Source organism: Loa loa, assembly GCF_000183805.2.
Source record: "Loa loa unplaced genomic scaffold supercont3.99, whole genome shotgun sequence".
NCBI lineage: Eukaryota > Metazoa > Nematoda > Chromadorea > Rhabditida > Onchocercidae > Loa > Loa loa.
In genome coordinates this window covers 186,343-203,794 of record NW_018108279.1, presented here as the reverse complement: position 1 = coordinate 203,794, position 17,452 = coordinate 186,343, and the positions used below count along the sequence as shown (strand labels likewise).

General features: G+C 32.6%; 3 protein-coding genes across 3 annotated transcripts; all 3 read left to right on the top strand.

Moving 5' to 3' along the window:
- Window positions 1–954: 954 nt before the first annotated feature.
- LOAG_17599 (hypothetical protein) lies at window positions 955–1,116 on the top strand (the record flags this gene model as incomplete). Its single annotated transcript, XM_020450257.1, has 1 exon — window positions 955–1,116. A coding segment is annotated over one exon (162 nt), but the record flags the coding sequence as incomplete, so codon positions are not given.
- Window positions 1,117–3,345: 2,229 nt separating this feature from the next.
- LOAG_17598 (hypothetical protein) lies at window positions 3,346–5,566 on the top strand (the record flags this gene model as incomplete). Its single annotated transcript, XM_020450256.1, has 5 exons — window positions 3,346–3,525; window positions 4,091–4,218; window positions 4,761–4,872; window positions 5,120–5,194; window positions 5,288–5,566. The coding sequence occupies 5 exons, from the start codon at window positions 3,346–3,348 to the stop codon at window positions 5,564–5,566; spliced, it is 774 nt and encodes a 257-aa protein (XP_020306093.1).
- Window positions 5,567–5,999: 433 nt separating this feature from the next.
- On the top strand, window positions 6,000–11,334 carry LOAG_17597 (hypothetical protein; the record flags this gene model as incomplete). The annotated part of the gene is made up of 11 exons (XM_003142018.2): window positions 6,000–6,122; window positions 6,280–6,485; window positions 6,763–6,940; window positions 7,031–7,130; window positions 7,582–7,728; window positions 8,198–8,316; window positions 8,595–8,729; window positions 9,214–9,309; window positions 9,644–9,829; window positions 10,117–10,275; window positions 11,116–11,334. 11 exons carry the CDS (start codon window positions 6,000–6,002, stop codon window positions 11,332–11,334), a joined length of 1,668 nt encoding a protein of 555 aa, XP_003142066.2.
- Window positions 11,335–17,452: the final 6,118 nt, after the last annotated feature.

Sequence of the window (17,452 nt, the reverse complement as noted above, 5' to 3'; positions counted from 1 at the left end):
GGAAATGTTTCAAACCAGTCAAATGGGAAAATTACATTAACAGGTCTTTCGTTATGACTGACCTTTTTGTGAATGATTTCTTTCTTTTCCTTCTACTTTTCTACAAATGTTTTTCATTTGACACACTTTTCAGGCTTCCAATATGACAGCGATGAATTTCACACTAAAAACGTCACCAATTTTACCTTCTGTTCAAACAATTTCAAATTTCTCAGATCCATTCGCATTACAGTTTCCTGAGTTAAATTCAAGCTCGAATGTTGAACTCTTACAAAATTTATCGCAGACAAACATTACTTTGTCATGATATCAACTTAAACAATTCCACATTCAAATGAATTGATATTTTAATTAGAGTTGGGATATCAACATATAACTTGCTGATTGTTGCATTGCAATAGGAAATCCCGGGCGGAAGTGGATAATCATGAAGTAATGATAATAATACGCATACATAAGCATCCACCGATTGGTTATCTCTTTAGCAGTTTACAAAAAACTTTCTTTCACACTTTCGTTTAATCATTGATTAAGAAATGAATGCAAGAAATGAATGTGATGTGATTGTGATCATTGAAAATATTATCTATCCAATGAATGAAGAGAAATGGACGGAAAACATAATTTATTAGAATTGAATTAGAATAATCCAAAGATTTGTCACAGATATGCCAATACATCTCTATAGTGGAGAATGCACAAATGTGTTCGTTGACACCTGTCGCTCAAAATTTTTTCAGCACTTTACGCCCTTCAATTTAGCAAAAAGTTTATGCGGTCTATGTCAAATTTTCCCTCCGCTTCAATTTTCTTCTCTAAATCGAATTCTATAATAATCCGGAATGGTTAATTAACTTCTTCACAACCATATCTATTCATTCAGCTGTTTCAACAATGCATCACATAAACACATGATTCCGTCCATTGATAAACTTCTTATGGTATAGTTAATAGAAAAATATCGAACTAAAAGGCGCTTGTGAAGATGAAGGCTCTTATGAAGCCAAAAGCGCCTGTGAAAGCAAAGGCGCTTGTGAAGGCAAAAGTGCTTGTGAGGACAAAGGCGCTTCTGAAAACAAAAACGCTTATGAAGAAATACTCAATCGAGCAAGATAAACATTTTTGTCGCGAAAGTCGCGAAAAACTAAAATAAATTTCATAATTATACAAATAAAATTAGGAATATTTTCCATGATTTATGGTTTGCCATTTATCTCACATATTTGTTTCAATTTACATTCCTTAGATTTATTTCCCGTTTCAATTCCCATGTTTTTTCCTTTATGTCTAAGCACATGTCTTTATTTAGAAATGTCTTTGTTAACAATTGCTTAAATTATCTAACTAAATACACATCTGTTCTTCTCATTGGATCTTTTTGCGATGGGCATGTTTTTGTAATTTGGCTCTCAACAGTTTCCGGTGTTTAATATCACCGCCTCTCACTTCTTAACATACATAAGCCTATCCAAAAAGAAAAAAGGATCCCCTTTTTTTTTGGATTGGACGCTATATCAACGTTATTAATAAGAAATATTCCTGGCATCTCTGCTCTTAATCCAACTGTCCATTTATTACCAAATTTAAAGTCTATTGGCTTGGTCGATATTATTGTTTAAATAGATCTGCATATTATCCTGTCAATAAAGAAGTTCTTTGGTCACTCTCCTACACAAATAAATATCAGATTTACTGTTGCTGAAACTATTCAACTCAGATAATCAAATTTTCACAACAGGTTTGGAAGTTTTCTTGAAATAATCAAAAGGGAAGCATTTTCAATTCTTAACACTTTGCGGTGGAAGCAATCGTAAAGTAAAGCATTTAGCGTGTGAAAATAGATGTAGTGTTGTTTAAAGTCTAAATTTCGATGATGATTTACCACCATTTTCTAAGAATAACTTTCAAATGAGAATTTTGACGCTCTTTACACTGTCTCTAAATCTATCGTGTCAACTACCTTACAAGACATGAAGAGTTGTTATTGCAGCAAGTCAAGTATTTCATGATAAGTTTTAACTAAATGATTCATAAAGCGGTATAACTGAAATCACGAATAAACAATGACACCAATTTTAAATGAGGCGCCTTTCTCAATGGAAATGATTAATGATAACATATATTTGGAATGATTCTGGAAGCCAGTGGAAGCGAAATGTCATCAAATATTAGCAAATCTGAACGATTGACCAATTTATGTCCTATAAAAAATATCAAACAAATAATAACGAATTATTGACCCGAGTGTTATTCATCTTTCACTTTATTTCTGATTCAAATAATTACTGAAAATTTTTGTTTTCAAACCTTGATTCATTAAAATCAATGTCATTGGTTGAATTAAACACTAAAAAAGAAGAAAAAAAGAGATCAATTTCATTCTTCTTCGATTTTTCCAGACATTGCGAAATGTGTTTTGTATCCTTCGACGTTACAATTTTCCATTCAAAAAGCATTTTCACTTTACAAAAGAATAACATTTACGTGAGAGAAGTTAGGCTGAAGCTGGAAAGATAAACTTCAAGAGAAAACCTGGTCTATGCTGTATACCTATTTCAAAGTATAGTACTTTCTCTTTAAACTGTGACTGTTCTCTTCGTTACATCAAAGTGTAATAGTACGTGATGACTGCGTTTACATCGTGTCTTTACGCCATCCACGTCACGTCCTCTTTACGTTTAATTGACGCAATCTTTTGAAAGAATAGAATGGCACCTATTCCCTTCCCGATGATAGACGCAATTTTTGCGCATTGCTTTTTTAACATATGCTGTGAGCCGCGTCAGTGAAGAGCTTTCATTTTGCACGTAAGATTCTTCGAGAATGGTTGTGACTGAGACTGTATGTTTCATCAGGTTATTGATCGGTCGATTTTCCGTATGTCCGCGGTGTTCTCGCGCCGCCAATCTTGCTATAAGCATTGTTTGATTCGTGCTGCTGCATAATGCATAATGACAACGGAGTAACAAATTATTGCTTCACTTTATAGTATTTTCTTTGTTTTCGAGTATGATTTTTGTAACTTTCGTATCCGAATCTCTGGGAAGGTTTCTGTGCGGATTTCTCTTTACAGTGGGAATTTACTGCGGAAATAATTGCCTAATTTACGGGACTTTTCAGTATTTCGAAACTAATATCGAAGTTGATCAACTCAGTTTTATCCTTTTTCCCGCATAGAATTATGATGGATGATAGGTTATTTTATCTCTAATTCAACGGCTTACAAACTGCAACCTATAAATACCACTTTCGATTGCATACTTGAGGTTCACGTGTAATTTGACTTTTTTTCCGCTTGAAGATTTGTCGAAAATAATAATGTTAGGGATTGACATTACGTTGCAGATGGCTATGAAAAGTGTCTCCTCGTCAGTTGTTGCGGAAGAAGCCAAAAATGACATGAGTTTTGTGTTTGCGCCTTTTGAAGTTAAATTAGCGCGAAAATTTACTGCACGTATAACAGAGAAACTGGCTGATGATATCTACTTGATGAGAGATACAGAACAACTTTCTATTTTATATCAGGTTATTTTTTTCTCAATTCACATTTTCATTCAAACTCGTGTTTAAAAATTTTTAGGTAAAATAGTTGTCATGTCTTTCTACGAGATTTCTAAAAAAATGTATGGTGTGTGTTAAATAAAAATTGGCCGGTCTGTTGAGAGATATAGTATTACGGAAAAATAATAATCGCATTAGCTAATTCTTCCCGAAGTAAGATTTATATTTCTACAAAACATTTCGAAAAAAGATTCCCTTGCTTATTTGCTAATTCCTGAGAGAATTGTAAGTTAACCTTATCCAGATGCTCCGCGAATCAATATTTTATACTTGCCCGTGTCACTTTTTGTAGTTCTCTTCTTTGTTTTTATATTGAGAGGTTTCGGATATGTCCAGTTTCAGATCGTGTATTTTTTTTCTCAAGAACTTAATGTTTCGATTTATCCGACTCCTCTTTTTATGACGATAGGGGATGTATTGGACGGGACAGCTCCGGTAGTGTTTTCGAAAGTTAAATCACAAAAAATGTAAACTTATTTTTAGAGTTCCTTTCATGATTATGTTGATCATTTATCTATATCTGCTGCAGTATATGGTACGTCCGATAAAACGCTTGTCGCCGTCGATGTATCTTGCTAATGCTCCTGGAGTAGCGTGCATTGCTCGCGTTGCACGGCCATTTAACTTACCTAGAGCAAGTCGTTGTCGTCTTTACAGGTTAATGGTTTATCTTTTCACTTTTGAATCATTAGCCACATGTAGACAATCTGTTTTAGAAAGCTGCGATTCGATGTAAGAAAACATCAAAAAATTCATTTTTATTCTAAACTTGTCAGCAAAGGAGCCACTACTATTAGCAAAGACGGTAGAATGGAATCGCTGAGATCCAAGGGATGATTACCACTGCGTAATATAATCAAAAATATTGTCCCTGCGCTGCACCTATGCACTACTCATTCACTTATGATTCTTTACATTTTTCTTTATCACGGAACTTCGCATTTACTCGCAACAGCAATCGTTTATAAGCTTTTGTGGCACAGAAGCGTATTAATTTAATTTTCCTTCTTGAAATAGGCTGTCTCTTTAAATAGTGCTGTTAATTAAACTCTCCGTCTTTTTTCATTCTCATTTCATATAAAAGATTGTTGCACACTATCATTACTTCTTTTTCACTATTCTATTTCTATTTCATAATTCGTTGTACCAATAATTTTAAATAAATAAAAGAGATATAAATCCATGAAGGCTTTTTTCAGAGCTTTGGCCAGTCAATTCAATACGGAAGATGGGACGTGTTCAGCTTTCCTTGTCGATTATGGACAACACGTTGTTTGCGATTCTTTTGCAATATACGATCTTTGTGGGCAGGTTAGCAGTTTTGAGAATAAAATGATACTCGTTATATTTTATTCATAGTCTACCTGTTATCTGATGGAGATGTTGCTCTAGAACTAAGTTATGGAAGAGGGAATAAAGAAAGATAGCTTGTAACGAATGGACATTATCATACCATCAAAATGTTTCATATATTTCCCCAATTCTATATAATTTATTTGAAGGTAATTATATTTGTATGTATAACTTACAAATAACTCCGATAAGACTTATGCTTCAGCCATCGGATGTACTGAAAATGCCAGTAGCAGCATTCAAGTTTGGGATCAAAGAACAAAATCGAAACTTACAAAACGTTAGTTCTTTTTATAGTTGTTTTAAATTGTACCATTAAATACAGTGGTAAATGTGTTATTGCGTATTATCTGAATTTTTGGCATGATTTAAGTTGGAAGTCGAGAAGGAGTACGTTGTATGCATAGCAACATTTGCTGTTGATGGCATTTATTGGGGAAAGATTGTGGAGGAAGCGCAACCTTCAGCAACGCAGAAGACTTGTGCTGCTGCTGCTAATATGGAAGATATCTATTGTGATTATGTGAAAGTTAAGGGTACCAATATGGTCGTACCCTCGATTGAACAATCGATTCAAATTTCAAAAGAAAAATTGAGAGAAAAAAACGAACGATTGCAAGTTGAAAGGAAATTGTTTGAGATGAAAAAGTAGTCTATTTCTGTCTAATGCCGAAATCACAATTATATCCACATGTCTCTATTGCTTTATAATTATCTATGATAATGAGATGGTGTTGTCTTTTGCCAGAGCCAAAATTTATTTATAGTTAAGCAAACATGCTTGTCGGCCTTTTATGGGAATGATTTCAAACAGTGTATTATCGTTGGTATTAGGTCCGTAAATAAAAGTGGCAACATAGTGAGAGTTTCATTTGGTCGGTTCGTTTTGCTTATTCCTTTTAAGGGTTAGACCATCAATCATTGGGCAAATTCTACACGTTCCATCTTATAATTATTTGATAAACTCCAAGGGATATATAACTCTTTATATTACCTCCGATAATATTAGTTATTGATACCGATGTACTCGATGAGATGTCGAATAGGATGTCTAAGCGAGTGTCTCCGAATCTGAGTGTTGATGGATGAGAACAGTTTTTAGGTCGAAATTTGAGCAGGACTGGACATTACAAACTCTGCAGTTGCAGTTTGCTACTATTTTGAAAAGACTGGACACAATATCAATGCCCCTTACATCTGCTGTAGCTGTAAGTTACTATTTTGTGTAGTTATCTCATATAAAGAGTATTTTTTCCAGGCCAGGCTTGGATTAGCCCACTATAGTTGCTGTGCTTTCCAAAGCTTTTCGTTTCCAGTCTTTTTTTTTCCAAAACTTCCCAAAACCTTTTGTGCTTTTTATTTCAGGGTACTTGCAGTTCATTTCCAAATCTTACATCTCTACCAATACATGCTCAAAGTGGCCAAACTCCTAATACGAATTGGAATCCATGCTCTTCATTCCCGACATATCAGTCCTGGGCACAGGCTCTGGGAAGAAATCCGTCATTGTCTGCAACTTTACCGAACAATTTATCGTTGGATCCTGTGATGGTTCAGCAGCTACCTCCAGTGTTAGTTTATTTCATAAACACTTTTTATTGAGAAGTGTACGACCAAGCCTCGTCTGACATTTAACATCAGAACTAGTTCAGAACTAGAAAAAAGTTGCGGTTATAAATGTAAGGGTAAGCAAATATTATGTAGACCAATTAATGTTACAGATAGGATAAGTTTTGGGTTTGTCGTGGATGTTTGAAAGTACAACAAAAAGAATAGGAAATCTTTGGAAAATATCAATCGAGCATCGAGCTTCTCTGCCAAGCGATAGGTTATTTGTATTTCCTTTAGATATCAAAATCAGCAGGAAAGGTTGAATATACCTACTTCTGCTTCAACCCAGATAATGAATCCCAGCTCAATGCGTCCTAGTGTTGGTGATTTTTTTGAAACATACAATGGTTCAGTACCGCTGATCACAGTTCCGGAAAGCATACGACCATCATCACCAACCTCAACTTTAGCTTCGGTTCTGAGTTTTTTATTTTTCCTCTTTTCCTTTATCTAATTCAGTTTTTTGTCGCTTTATTGAGCTCTACTTCTTTTTTTATTATTTTAGCGCAGTGCAAGAATTTGTCGTTTCCGACCTAATGATAGCGAAATGCTAATAATACCAACAATAACTAGTGGAGATTCGAACAATAACTTGCAACAACGAGGTATATTTGCATCATTTCATTTTTCATCCAATAAGATTGAATGAAAGATAGATTTGATCTTGGGTATTCATTACTTAATTTTGAAATGAAGAAATATTTAAAAGTGACAGAAAAGGTGAAACGGAAACAAATAGAAATATTTAATGTTATCTTGTGTATACTTTGGTATGCTCATACCTGTTTTGCATTTTGCGTTTTGTTTTGCTCTTTCTGTCCCCTATTCTTCTGTTTGCCCTCATTCTATAGTTAGTTCTGTCACGAGGGTCTGTGATTAAATAATTATTCCTGCAAGAGTTCAATTGCCGATCTATTTAGGGGAGATAAAATCATAGCTTTTGGAATTGTGCCATTATCAATACATGAAACTGCTTGATTTTCCTCTTAAATCTATGGAGTAAATTCATGCTAATAATACCATCACTGCTATCTGGTTAACTGTAATGTTATGCAGAATACATGCCAGGTCCCCTGCGTAAAACGCAATATGGTGAACCACCGATTCATGTTCTGAACGAGTGTTATAGTATAGCTGGAATGGGAGCTTCAGCTGATATACAACAGCAGGCACCAACGAAGCAATATCACCAGCTTGAAAATGGTTAATTATTTTTTTCATATCAACACGACGTACATTTTTTGTAAAATTGCCGAAACATTTTAACTGTATGAAAAGCACCTCTGGAAAAATTGAAAAAAGTGTTATATATGAACAGTGTTCCTTCACTGTGCATTTGCTACTGTTTGATGCTGAATGATTCAGGCAAAATGCTGGAAGTTACTTCACATTATATTAAGCATTACATTTCCCATACGCTCTTTTTTAATTTCTAGTGCAATGTGTATAAGACATTTAGCAAAAAAAAAAAAATAACTACGTAAGATGAAGAACTGAATTCTCTGTAAGATTAGTTCATTGTATTTTACCAAATAATGAGTAAGTTAGAAAATCATGTAAGACAGAATTAATCAAAGAGCGCGACCAAAGAGAATTGTTTGTCAAAGAGAATTCGTTTGTAAAAAGTGATTGCCAGAATTATTTCCGCTTACTCATCTCTTTTTGGTCTTAGTCGGTACGAGATGCGCTGTCCGACATATTGAACGAGGATCAGAAAGCAATGATCGATTAAATGCTGGTGGCGGTGGCTATCTTTCAACAGAACCTTTTTCATTCTGTGAAGCACAGGAGGTATAATTCAAAAATAAACTTTGATTCTATGCTATGATAGCATCCTGAACATTGAAGTGTAAAATTATCAAAAAAGATTTGATTACGACCTTGGTAGAGCAATAAGATATGGCTGAGTTCAAATTCTCTTATTAATAACTCTTGGCGAGAAACGATGAGGCTGCGATAAGTTTTGCTTTAATTCCAACTTCTGGTTATAGAAATCCAGGTTCTAAGTATTGATTTGAGGTGTTTCTGAATGTTTAATTGATATCAAAGTTGTTGTAGTCTTTTTTCAGAAAGCATTATACGTGCATCGTTCGCGAGATAGAAATGGTTACCTGATGCACGAAGGGGAACGGCAGTACGCACCAGCAATCTCGCATTTTACAGCTGCTACAGTTTGTGGTGTATCGGGAGTAGTAAGAGGCGAGGTAACCCTGAATTTTTACTGGTTCTAGTTAAATTCCTTAATCAGGACTTATCATTATGACTATTTAAATACTCGTGCAACTGGTGTTGTCTAAATTTCTACTGGTTTTAATTGTTATACGCCGACCACAGTTATCCCTTTGGAATTCTTTTTATTATCTGTTTACATTTCCAACCTTTTTCTCTGAAATATGGAATACTATCTTTCGATATTCGAAAATATGATATTCAATGGAAAATAGAATGATGAACAGAATGTTGCTGACATTTTTATTTGGCGAATTGACTAAACAGCTTAACAGTTGGCATCTTAAAAGCCTTTTTAAGAGACTGACCATAAATAAATCCACATACAATCATGCGCTGTTGCTGGATCAGTGGATTTTCTGAATGGAGGCAGAGCTTATTACCACTCCATTTGCTGTGAGATGCTAATCATCACCCGCTGTGAGGCTGTACTCAGTTACGATGGAAGTTTCATTTTAGGGTGAAGATGATCGAAACATGGCTAATCCTGAGACTGCTAATTTGTCAACAATCATTTTGAACAATGGCCGTTCTATGGAGACCCTGAAATATAAGGTAGTTTTTTGAAAACTTTATTTTTTGAGAATCTTTTTCTTGTTATGATTTTTTATTTCATTTCGTTACTTAGGGAAGATTATGAGAATGGAAGGATCTGAGCATTAGATGGAAAATCAATAATTTAAGGCATGACGAAATTGAATTGCATCTTATTACATTATGCAGACACTTATTATCTGTTATTACAGACACTTATTATCTGTTCCTACTGTTCCTACTGTTACTAATACTATTAGTATGACCAAACAAACAACCTTACTTTATTGTGAGCATTGCACATGAATAGAAAAGAATATTTGTGGAGCTTTTTGCAATTACCCTATTTTTGCAGTCCTATGTGCCATATATAGAAGTGGTAGAACAGACAGTATATACTGTGAAGAGAAGCGATGATGATTGGTCAAATCAAAATTGGCCACTTTTTTTTGTGCAGATTCAAGATGATAGGCTGTTAGATATTATTGATCAATATTTGGATTGCTTAACAGCTATTGAACCGTTACCAAAGGAAGATATTGTTCGTTTCTTTTTAATATTATCTGACGCTTAAATATCTCATAATCTACACAGGAATGTGATGGTATCGATCACATTCCTGGCGATGTGATTTAATTCGAAGGTTTTTTTTCTTCTTTAACATCTCAGTGGAGATCCACTTCCTTATTGGGATGTATAGAAATAGTAGACGTAAGAAAGAATAAGATTCCTGAGTGGACAAAACTTTTCAGTGCTTCATTTAACTTTCATTTCTAACCAACATCTTTCTATAGTGCAAAATTCATCTATCAAACTTTGACTGTTTAGAAACTCGGCACTCTTTGCGTTTCATACTGTCACGCATTTCAAGCAATGTTTCGTGCAGTGATTACAGCAGTATACCATACGGATGTGGAAGTGCATTATATTGATTACGGTAATTATGAAAGAGTTACTTATAACGATCTTCACTCTATCAGTGAGCTGGTTAGTATAATTGTGATGTTTATAAAATAATGCAAGTAGATAGATGTTCAGTGTTTTGGATTTCAACAATTTTCATTTTTTTTTGCATCATTTTGTTCTACCGTTGCTTAGTTTTCATCTACAGTATAAATTATCTTTCATTCGAAATTAATAAGATTTGAAGAATTTTATTCTGTTGCTCAAACGTATTTTGTGTCATATGTTTCATGACAGTCATTCTCTCTGTGAAAGCCATTCTCTCAGAATGAAGTACGATCGCTTGACAAGAAATCTTCCGCGGAAAGCTGGAATCAGTTTTTAGGTTTATAGCTCTAAATTAGTGGTTCCCAGCCGGTGGCCGGCGATGCTAATATACGGTCCGCGAGGATGGCGGCGTGGTAAATAGAAAACAGGCGAGGGCTGTTCTTATTAATGTTTAATAAAGTAGTAATTAAAAGTTTTAACAGAAGTTCATTTTCAAATTAGCAGAGTTTATTGTTTTGAAACCTTGTAGTCTCTGCTACAAATAAAACGGGCTATGGTTAAGAAAAGGCTGGGAGCCACTGCTCTAAACAGACCATATTATTTCACCAATGACCATTATTTAAATATCGCTTAAAACCATTACTAACAATTATAATTTTAAGTTTCGCTATCAGAAATGTTGAGATCTACAATTGGGCATAAATTCTTTCCTAGTCGCAGAGTAGATTCGTACTAATTTGTTAAATTTATCAAATTAATAACTCTTCAATTTCTCACATCATAGAAAATTTAATGTGATATCGGTGGAATGAGTTCGGAAAAAGTAGTATTTAAGGGTAACTTCGGTCTTTGTTATAAAATTTTTTTAAATTTCAGCCGGGAATAACAAGGATGCATCCAGCCGTGGGAATTCCTTGCATACTGTTAGATGTAAATGATATCGATATAGGCCTTGATATCAGTGCGGATAATGACATTTTGCATTTTATGAGTGCAGTTTCATGCGAAAAACCATTTTTCAAATTGAAGTTTCTTCGTAAACGAACCGATGGTGTAATGGTTGTCGAGTTGGTAGACAGCAGTGACAAACCGTGAGAAATCGTTGGTCAATCGAAATCTATTTGGAAAATTTTGAAACGAAAAATTGTATTCGTTGTTTTTCACTTCTCTTACGTTTTGATAGTGTTCATTGAGAAGTTCATTGGTTTTTAGTTTTTATGCATCCTAAAAATGAAACTAAAAAATGTTTGCAATACACACGCTGCACTTTTACCCGTCCCAAATTGATATCCTAGAGACGTATATGGCCTTTTCGAGATAATTTCATAATGCCATATGTCGAAATCATGCTGCAGTGAAAATATTTTATGTTTGGCCTTAGCTATAACCATACTTTTTTCTTAACTTGGCTCAAGTTTCTGGGGAAATTTGTCATCACTCCAATTATATCGCTTCTTAATGTCGTATCACTTTACAAGATATTTGATAGTCGAATTTTGTGGTGGTGGTATCGCTCCTTTGCTTCTGCATTTTGATTGATTCTCACGCATTTAAGAACCACCGTATTTATTCAAATTTTCATTGCTACTTTGTTTTCATATTCTTGGTACTAACTCTTATTTTTGTTTATTTTAGCATTTGCTTCTTCACTTTTTTGATACTCCCTCATGCAAAGTGAAGGTGTTTGATTATAGGATATTCCATTTTTTCTCATTTCATTCGGAAGAATGGGTGGATTATGTTGTGTTTAATTACTGTTAATATTTTTACCCGTTCATTTTTTTCCATCCACTTGATATTTGGTTAAAAATATGGCGAGGTTTTGCAATTTCCATATCTGGAGGAAAAAGAGGGTGTAAACAAGTAAGCGAATGTGTTGCATATTTTTATATTAGAAAGGGTGAATAGTACGATTACGAGATCGAGACGATTACGAGAGTTACGAGACGCATCTCTGTAGTTATATGATTATTTTGTTGGAAATATATTCTATTCCTGTCATCGTTTTCTTTTGAAGTGATAACTAAAAACGAATTTTATTCTCCAATTTAACCAAATATCGAAGCGATTGTGTTAAATATCAATGAGGTATTTGGATGAACTATTATGTAGGTTAAAATAATTCATGAGTTGTCAATTAAAAAACAGCAAAGGTTTTGATTAAATAGGACTTTATAATGTAGAAAGTGGTGCAGTGTGACTTTTAATTTAGTTTCCTTCCATATGGTTTTTGTAATTATACTGTTCATAACAAATACTTTATAGTTACAGTTTATTGCAATAATATTTTCTAAATTAGCGTTAAAGATGCTCCTTATTTCTTGAGTACTGATGTTAATTTTCAGAGAACCCACCCATAATGCTTTGCTAAATGGTGAGTTGATATATTTCATATATTTATTTTTACTCAGCAGCTTTTGACTTTCGTAGAATCCATAAGTTTCCTTGTGAAATCTGGAAGGAAGCATTCCATAACAGTCCATTCATCTTCATCCATTCGTTATCGAATAAGGATATCCGAATTCTGATATGATTTGATTGACTTATGCTTGAATGATGAGGCACGGCTGTTTTTTTATAAACTATTCGTTTGACATGGAAATAAGAGTTTTTGTTTGTTATTTGTTTTATTATTCACGGAACTGAATTGATTGTACTAATCTGCCATGAAAGTTGTACTAAGCAAATCTTTCCATTATTATGAGCGATGGGGTAGAGTATTATATGCCAACAGTTGCATCAGGCTTTCCCACCAAACCATGCATGCTTTAAGGGGTTCATTATGGACCCAAAATATCGGAATGTTGCTAGGAAGGGGGATTAATTAAACTTTTTATATGACAAGTGAGAGAAATAATGCTAGCAATAAAGAAATCAGTGTAAATAGTTTTTTTTGTCTTGGAGTGAGTTTTTCATTAAAAAAGAGTCGATCTAGACGGATTACGCTAAGGACACCGGTTTGAAAATTCGTTTAATTGGTGCTGGATCTGTTGACATGAAGTGATATATTCCGGAAGAGAATGCATTTTTGTTTCTTATTTGCGAATTTTCGCGGTGCGAGGATGTCAGACAAGTATTCGGAATAATTTCCGTATATCCATAAGTTTCCGTGGAATGCTTGGGTTTTCTTGTGAAATTTGGAAGAAAGCACTCCAAAACAGTTCATTCGTCTTCATCTGTTTGTTATCGAATAAGGATATCCCAATTCTGATGTGGTTTAATTGCATACTTGAGTGATGAGGCATACCTGTTTTCCCTTTTTTTTGTTTTTTTTATGAATTGAAATGTTCGCTTGACATTTATAATAAGGGAATTTTCGTGATTTGTGGATATCAGGGAAGTATTCGGAATAATTCCCGTATGATTTAGTTAACCTTGAATTGAAATTTCAATTTATTATGGCAAAACTTTATCACTGTATTTTAGGATCTCGCTCTCTTTCAAATTAGCTTCCAATTCCACCAAATAAGTTATTTCTAATAAATTGTTATCATTCTTGTTTCTTTTCTGAATATTTCCTATTAAATACACAGGTTCGTTTATTTTCAATCGATTATTGGTTATTGGATTAACCGATTATTGATTGATGAATGATTTACCAAGGATCTTAATTGATAAATTTCAGTTCACGTCAATTCCCTAACATATCCTAGTCCCGTGATTAACCTTTTAGAATTAGAACAGATATTAATCATATACTACAAACTCGTTCAGATTAAACTTAGTTGTTTCCTATCACATCCAATTAACCAATCAGTTTGATATCACTGAATTTTTTCGAATATTAGATATCAGTAATATGGAAAGTGATGGAGAAGAAAATGCATGAATCAGATTTTAACAAAAGTTGGCAATCCATGAGATGATAAGGAAGTACTGATACATGAAGAGTAATGACGGAGTAAAGTGCAGGATTATTAATAAGTTAATATCAAAGTTCAGAAAGTGATGAACTGCATAGATGTACGAATGGTTGAACAGGTATTTCGATTAAATATTGTTAGAAAAATTAAGGAAAGGAATTAGCGATACTACGAGAATTGATGTTCACGAATAAAAGAAATAAATACAACAAAATATTCCGAAAGATTGAAAACGATGATAGGAAGAGGGAGGAAAAGTACTTAACTTAAATAAATTGCTAAAATCTAACAACTTGTTGCTCTGTGACTAATGATAAATCAAGTTTGGGACTGATTAGGTCCAGTTAAGCTTTATTGTCAGAGATTTTTGCAAACATTTTTTTAGCATATCTCACTGTGCTATTTGTCGTAATTACAAGGTATGGTTTCAGGATAGGACAACGTTGTAATAAATATAACGGACTGAAAATGAATATTATCTAAATTAGTGTCATGGACAAAAATCAAACCAATCAAAAATCGTGATTGGTTTGCTATGTCGACAGAATGAATTATAATGATGTTGATAATTGTATTGTATTATTAATGAAAGATGGTAACCAAATTATCAGTTCGTAATCATTGAATTTTAAATATTATGCAAGCAATAAGTAGAATCGGAAATGTGAGCTGAAATTGATAACTTATCAAAGTCAGCTGAGTGGAAATCGATAAGTTACCAATGCAAACCAAATCGAAATCATAATTTCTTATCGGCATAATCTGAAGTGAAATCAAAGACCAGTAATTGATATAAGTGCGACATGTTTTTTATTTTCTTGTGTTCTTTAATTTTTTTATCATCCAATCGACTAGCGAATTAATTCTTTGAAGGGCACTGTAATTCTTTATCCTTTCCATTTTCTTGTTAATAGAATGTTTTAAAAAATGTTTTCACTGAAGTTTTTTTTTGATCATTTATATTGCAAGGAATTATTTGATTTCTATACAAATTAATTGGAAATTGTCTGCATCCAAGATTCATAATCTGACCATTTATTGTATTTGATAGATGCTATGATTCAGTTAGATTGAAACCAATAGCAAAGTGATTGAATTGCTGAGTAATTAAATGGCTCGGGTGAAAATTTGCTATATGTAAGACTTATAATCTGACCATTCATTGTATCTGATAAAAGCTACCATTCAATCAGAAATCAAATAACTTCAATTGTGTTTCATATATCTAATATTTTCTGTTAATATGTATTTCTAATATTGAAATAGCAGTTTTTACCAAAATTTTTAAGTGTATAACTAAACAAATGCATGGTACTATGGAAGTATGTGAGACGTATTCCAATGAATTTAAATGATTTTGTTTTTTAATATTCATCTCCATTTATTTTCCCTCATATATTGGTAATACTACCGGCACAAAATTAATTAATATTTGATATCAAATATTCTTCTAATGACTTTCCTTCTTACTTTCATTTGAATTAATTGCAATTGCAATATGAAAAATCAACATTGATGGAAAATAGTTTCTATCTTATTCTGCCTGAAAAAAAGCGCCACAACAGATTAATGATAATATTTGTGATGGAAAATAATCACGTGAAACGAAATAAACTAGAAAACGAAAATATTATTATTTCGTACCTCTGAAAAAGAAAATGAAAATAAGTCCTTTTCTTTCCAAGGAATATTTTCATCTCATTACACGAATACTCTTTCACTTGAAGTTTTATTTCCATTTAATTATTTTCTGCATTTTCTTCGTATTTTTCCTTCTCTTTTTCTTCTAAATTTTTTTACCAATACACTCGCTCGTTCAAATCCATGAAATTTCATTTTGGACTTTGAATTCATTTTAAGATAAAAATAGCAAAAAATGAAACATCGATTTTTTGAAAAAATGAAACTATCAGAGGCATTTATTATTATTATTATTATTATTATTATTATTATTATTATTATTATTATTATTATTAATTATTAGTAATAATAATTATTATTATTATTAATTATTATTATTATTAATCATAATGATGTTATAAGAATTACGAGTGAAAATACTGTTGTAAACTATGTCAGGATAATTGAAAAATCATGCTTTTGACCCGTTCATTGTCCAGCAGTTTTTTATTTTGAAGCCAAAATTCACTGGCTGGAAAAGCTTTGATGATTGAAATAAACGATTTGCATAATAATATTAAGTTTTCCATAGCAATAATGTCTTGCCACATAAATAATTTTCTTTTGCATTATACTTTTTCTGTATCGATAAATATTTAAATTAATCATATTGATGAGCTGTAAGACGCAGTTCATTTAATTTTCAAAAGAAGCTAAAGATTAATTCACGATTTTATTAAATTGTGGTGTTAGATCAGACATCGCAAATCTGTCATTTAATGCTTTTCAACAATTCAATTTACTTCTGTTCATGTTTCGAATCCTGTTGCAATTCATTAATTAATGTTCATCTTTGACACAGTTCACATAAAGCTAAACATAGCTTATTATAAGAAAGTGTATGTTGCTAAAGCATTCATACTGGAAAAAGAGAATTTATATAAAAATATCCTTAAAAAAAAAAATTAACTATAATGAATGTGAATGAGCAAAAATTCTGTCATACTGACTTTGAAAACCAAAGCATTTTTTTTCCTGATGAGGAAAGAAAATAGAAAAGGTAATAGTAGATGAATTAGAGTAAGTAAATATGGTCAATTTTGATATGCGCAATAAAGTGCAAGTGAGTGTACAAGTTTGGAATTGAAAATTTCAATGTTTCCACATTATAATTGAATAAATGCTTTGAAGTAATTTATTTGTACTATTTTGAGACTGTACTAACTAAATTGTAATTGGGCATACACGAAACAGGTAAGTTTAGAGTGCAGAAAATGCTTTTCACTTCTGTTAACAGATATTTTCGATTACATATTAGTGGAAAAAAATGAAAAATATTGGAACAAAGCAAAACTATGAGAAGTGATAAGTTGGCAGGAGAAAGTAAGTGAAGGAATATGAAAAAAATATAAAAAAGTAAAATTAAAAAAAATAAAAGTAAAAAGTAAAGTGAAAAACTTTGCAATTTTTCCTGATCTATTGTATCTACGTACATGTATTTTTCTTGGCGTACGTACACGTATACGTACACGCACGGAACATTATGTTCAAGATAAATTTGAATGAATGGTTTATTCCTTTGATCTTCAAACTTTCATTGATAAGTAGGATGATCATTGGAATTTTATAGTCAACTGAAACTGAGGATATTGATTGCACTGTTCTGGATAGAACTAATTTATTAGTTAATTTACTATATATATATATATATATATATATATATATATAGT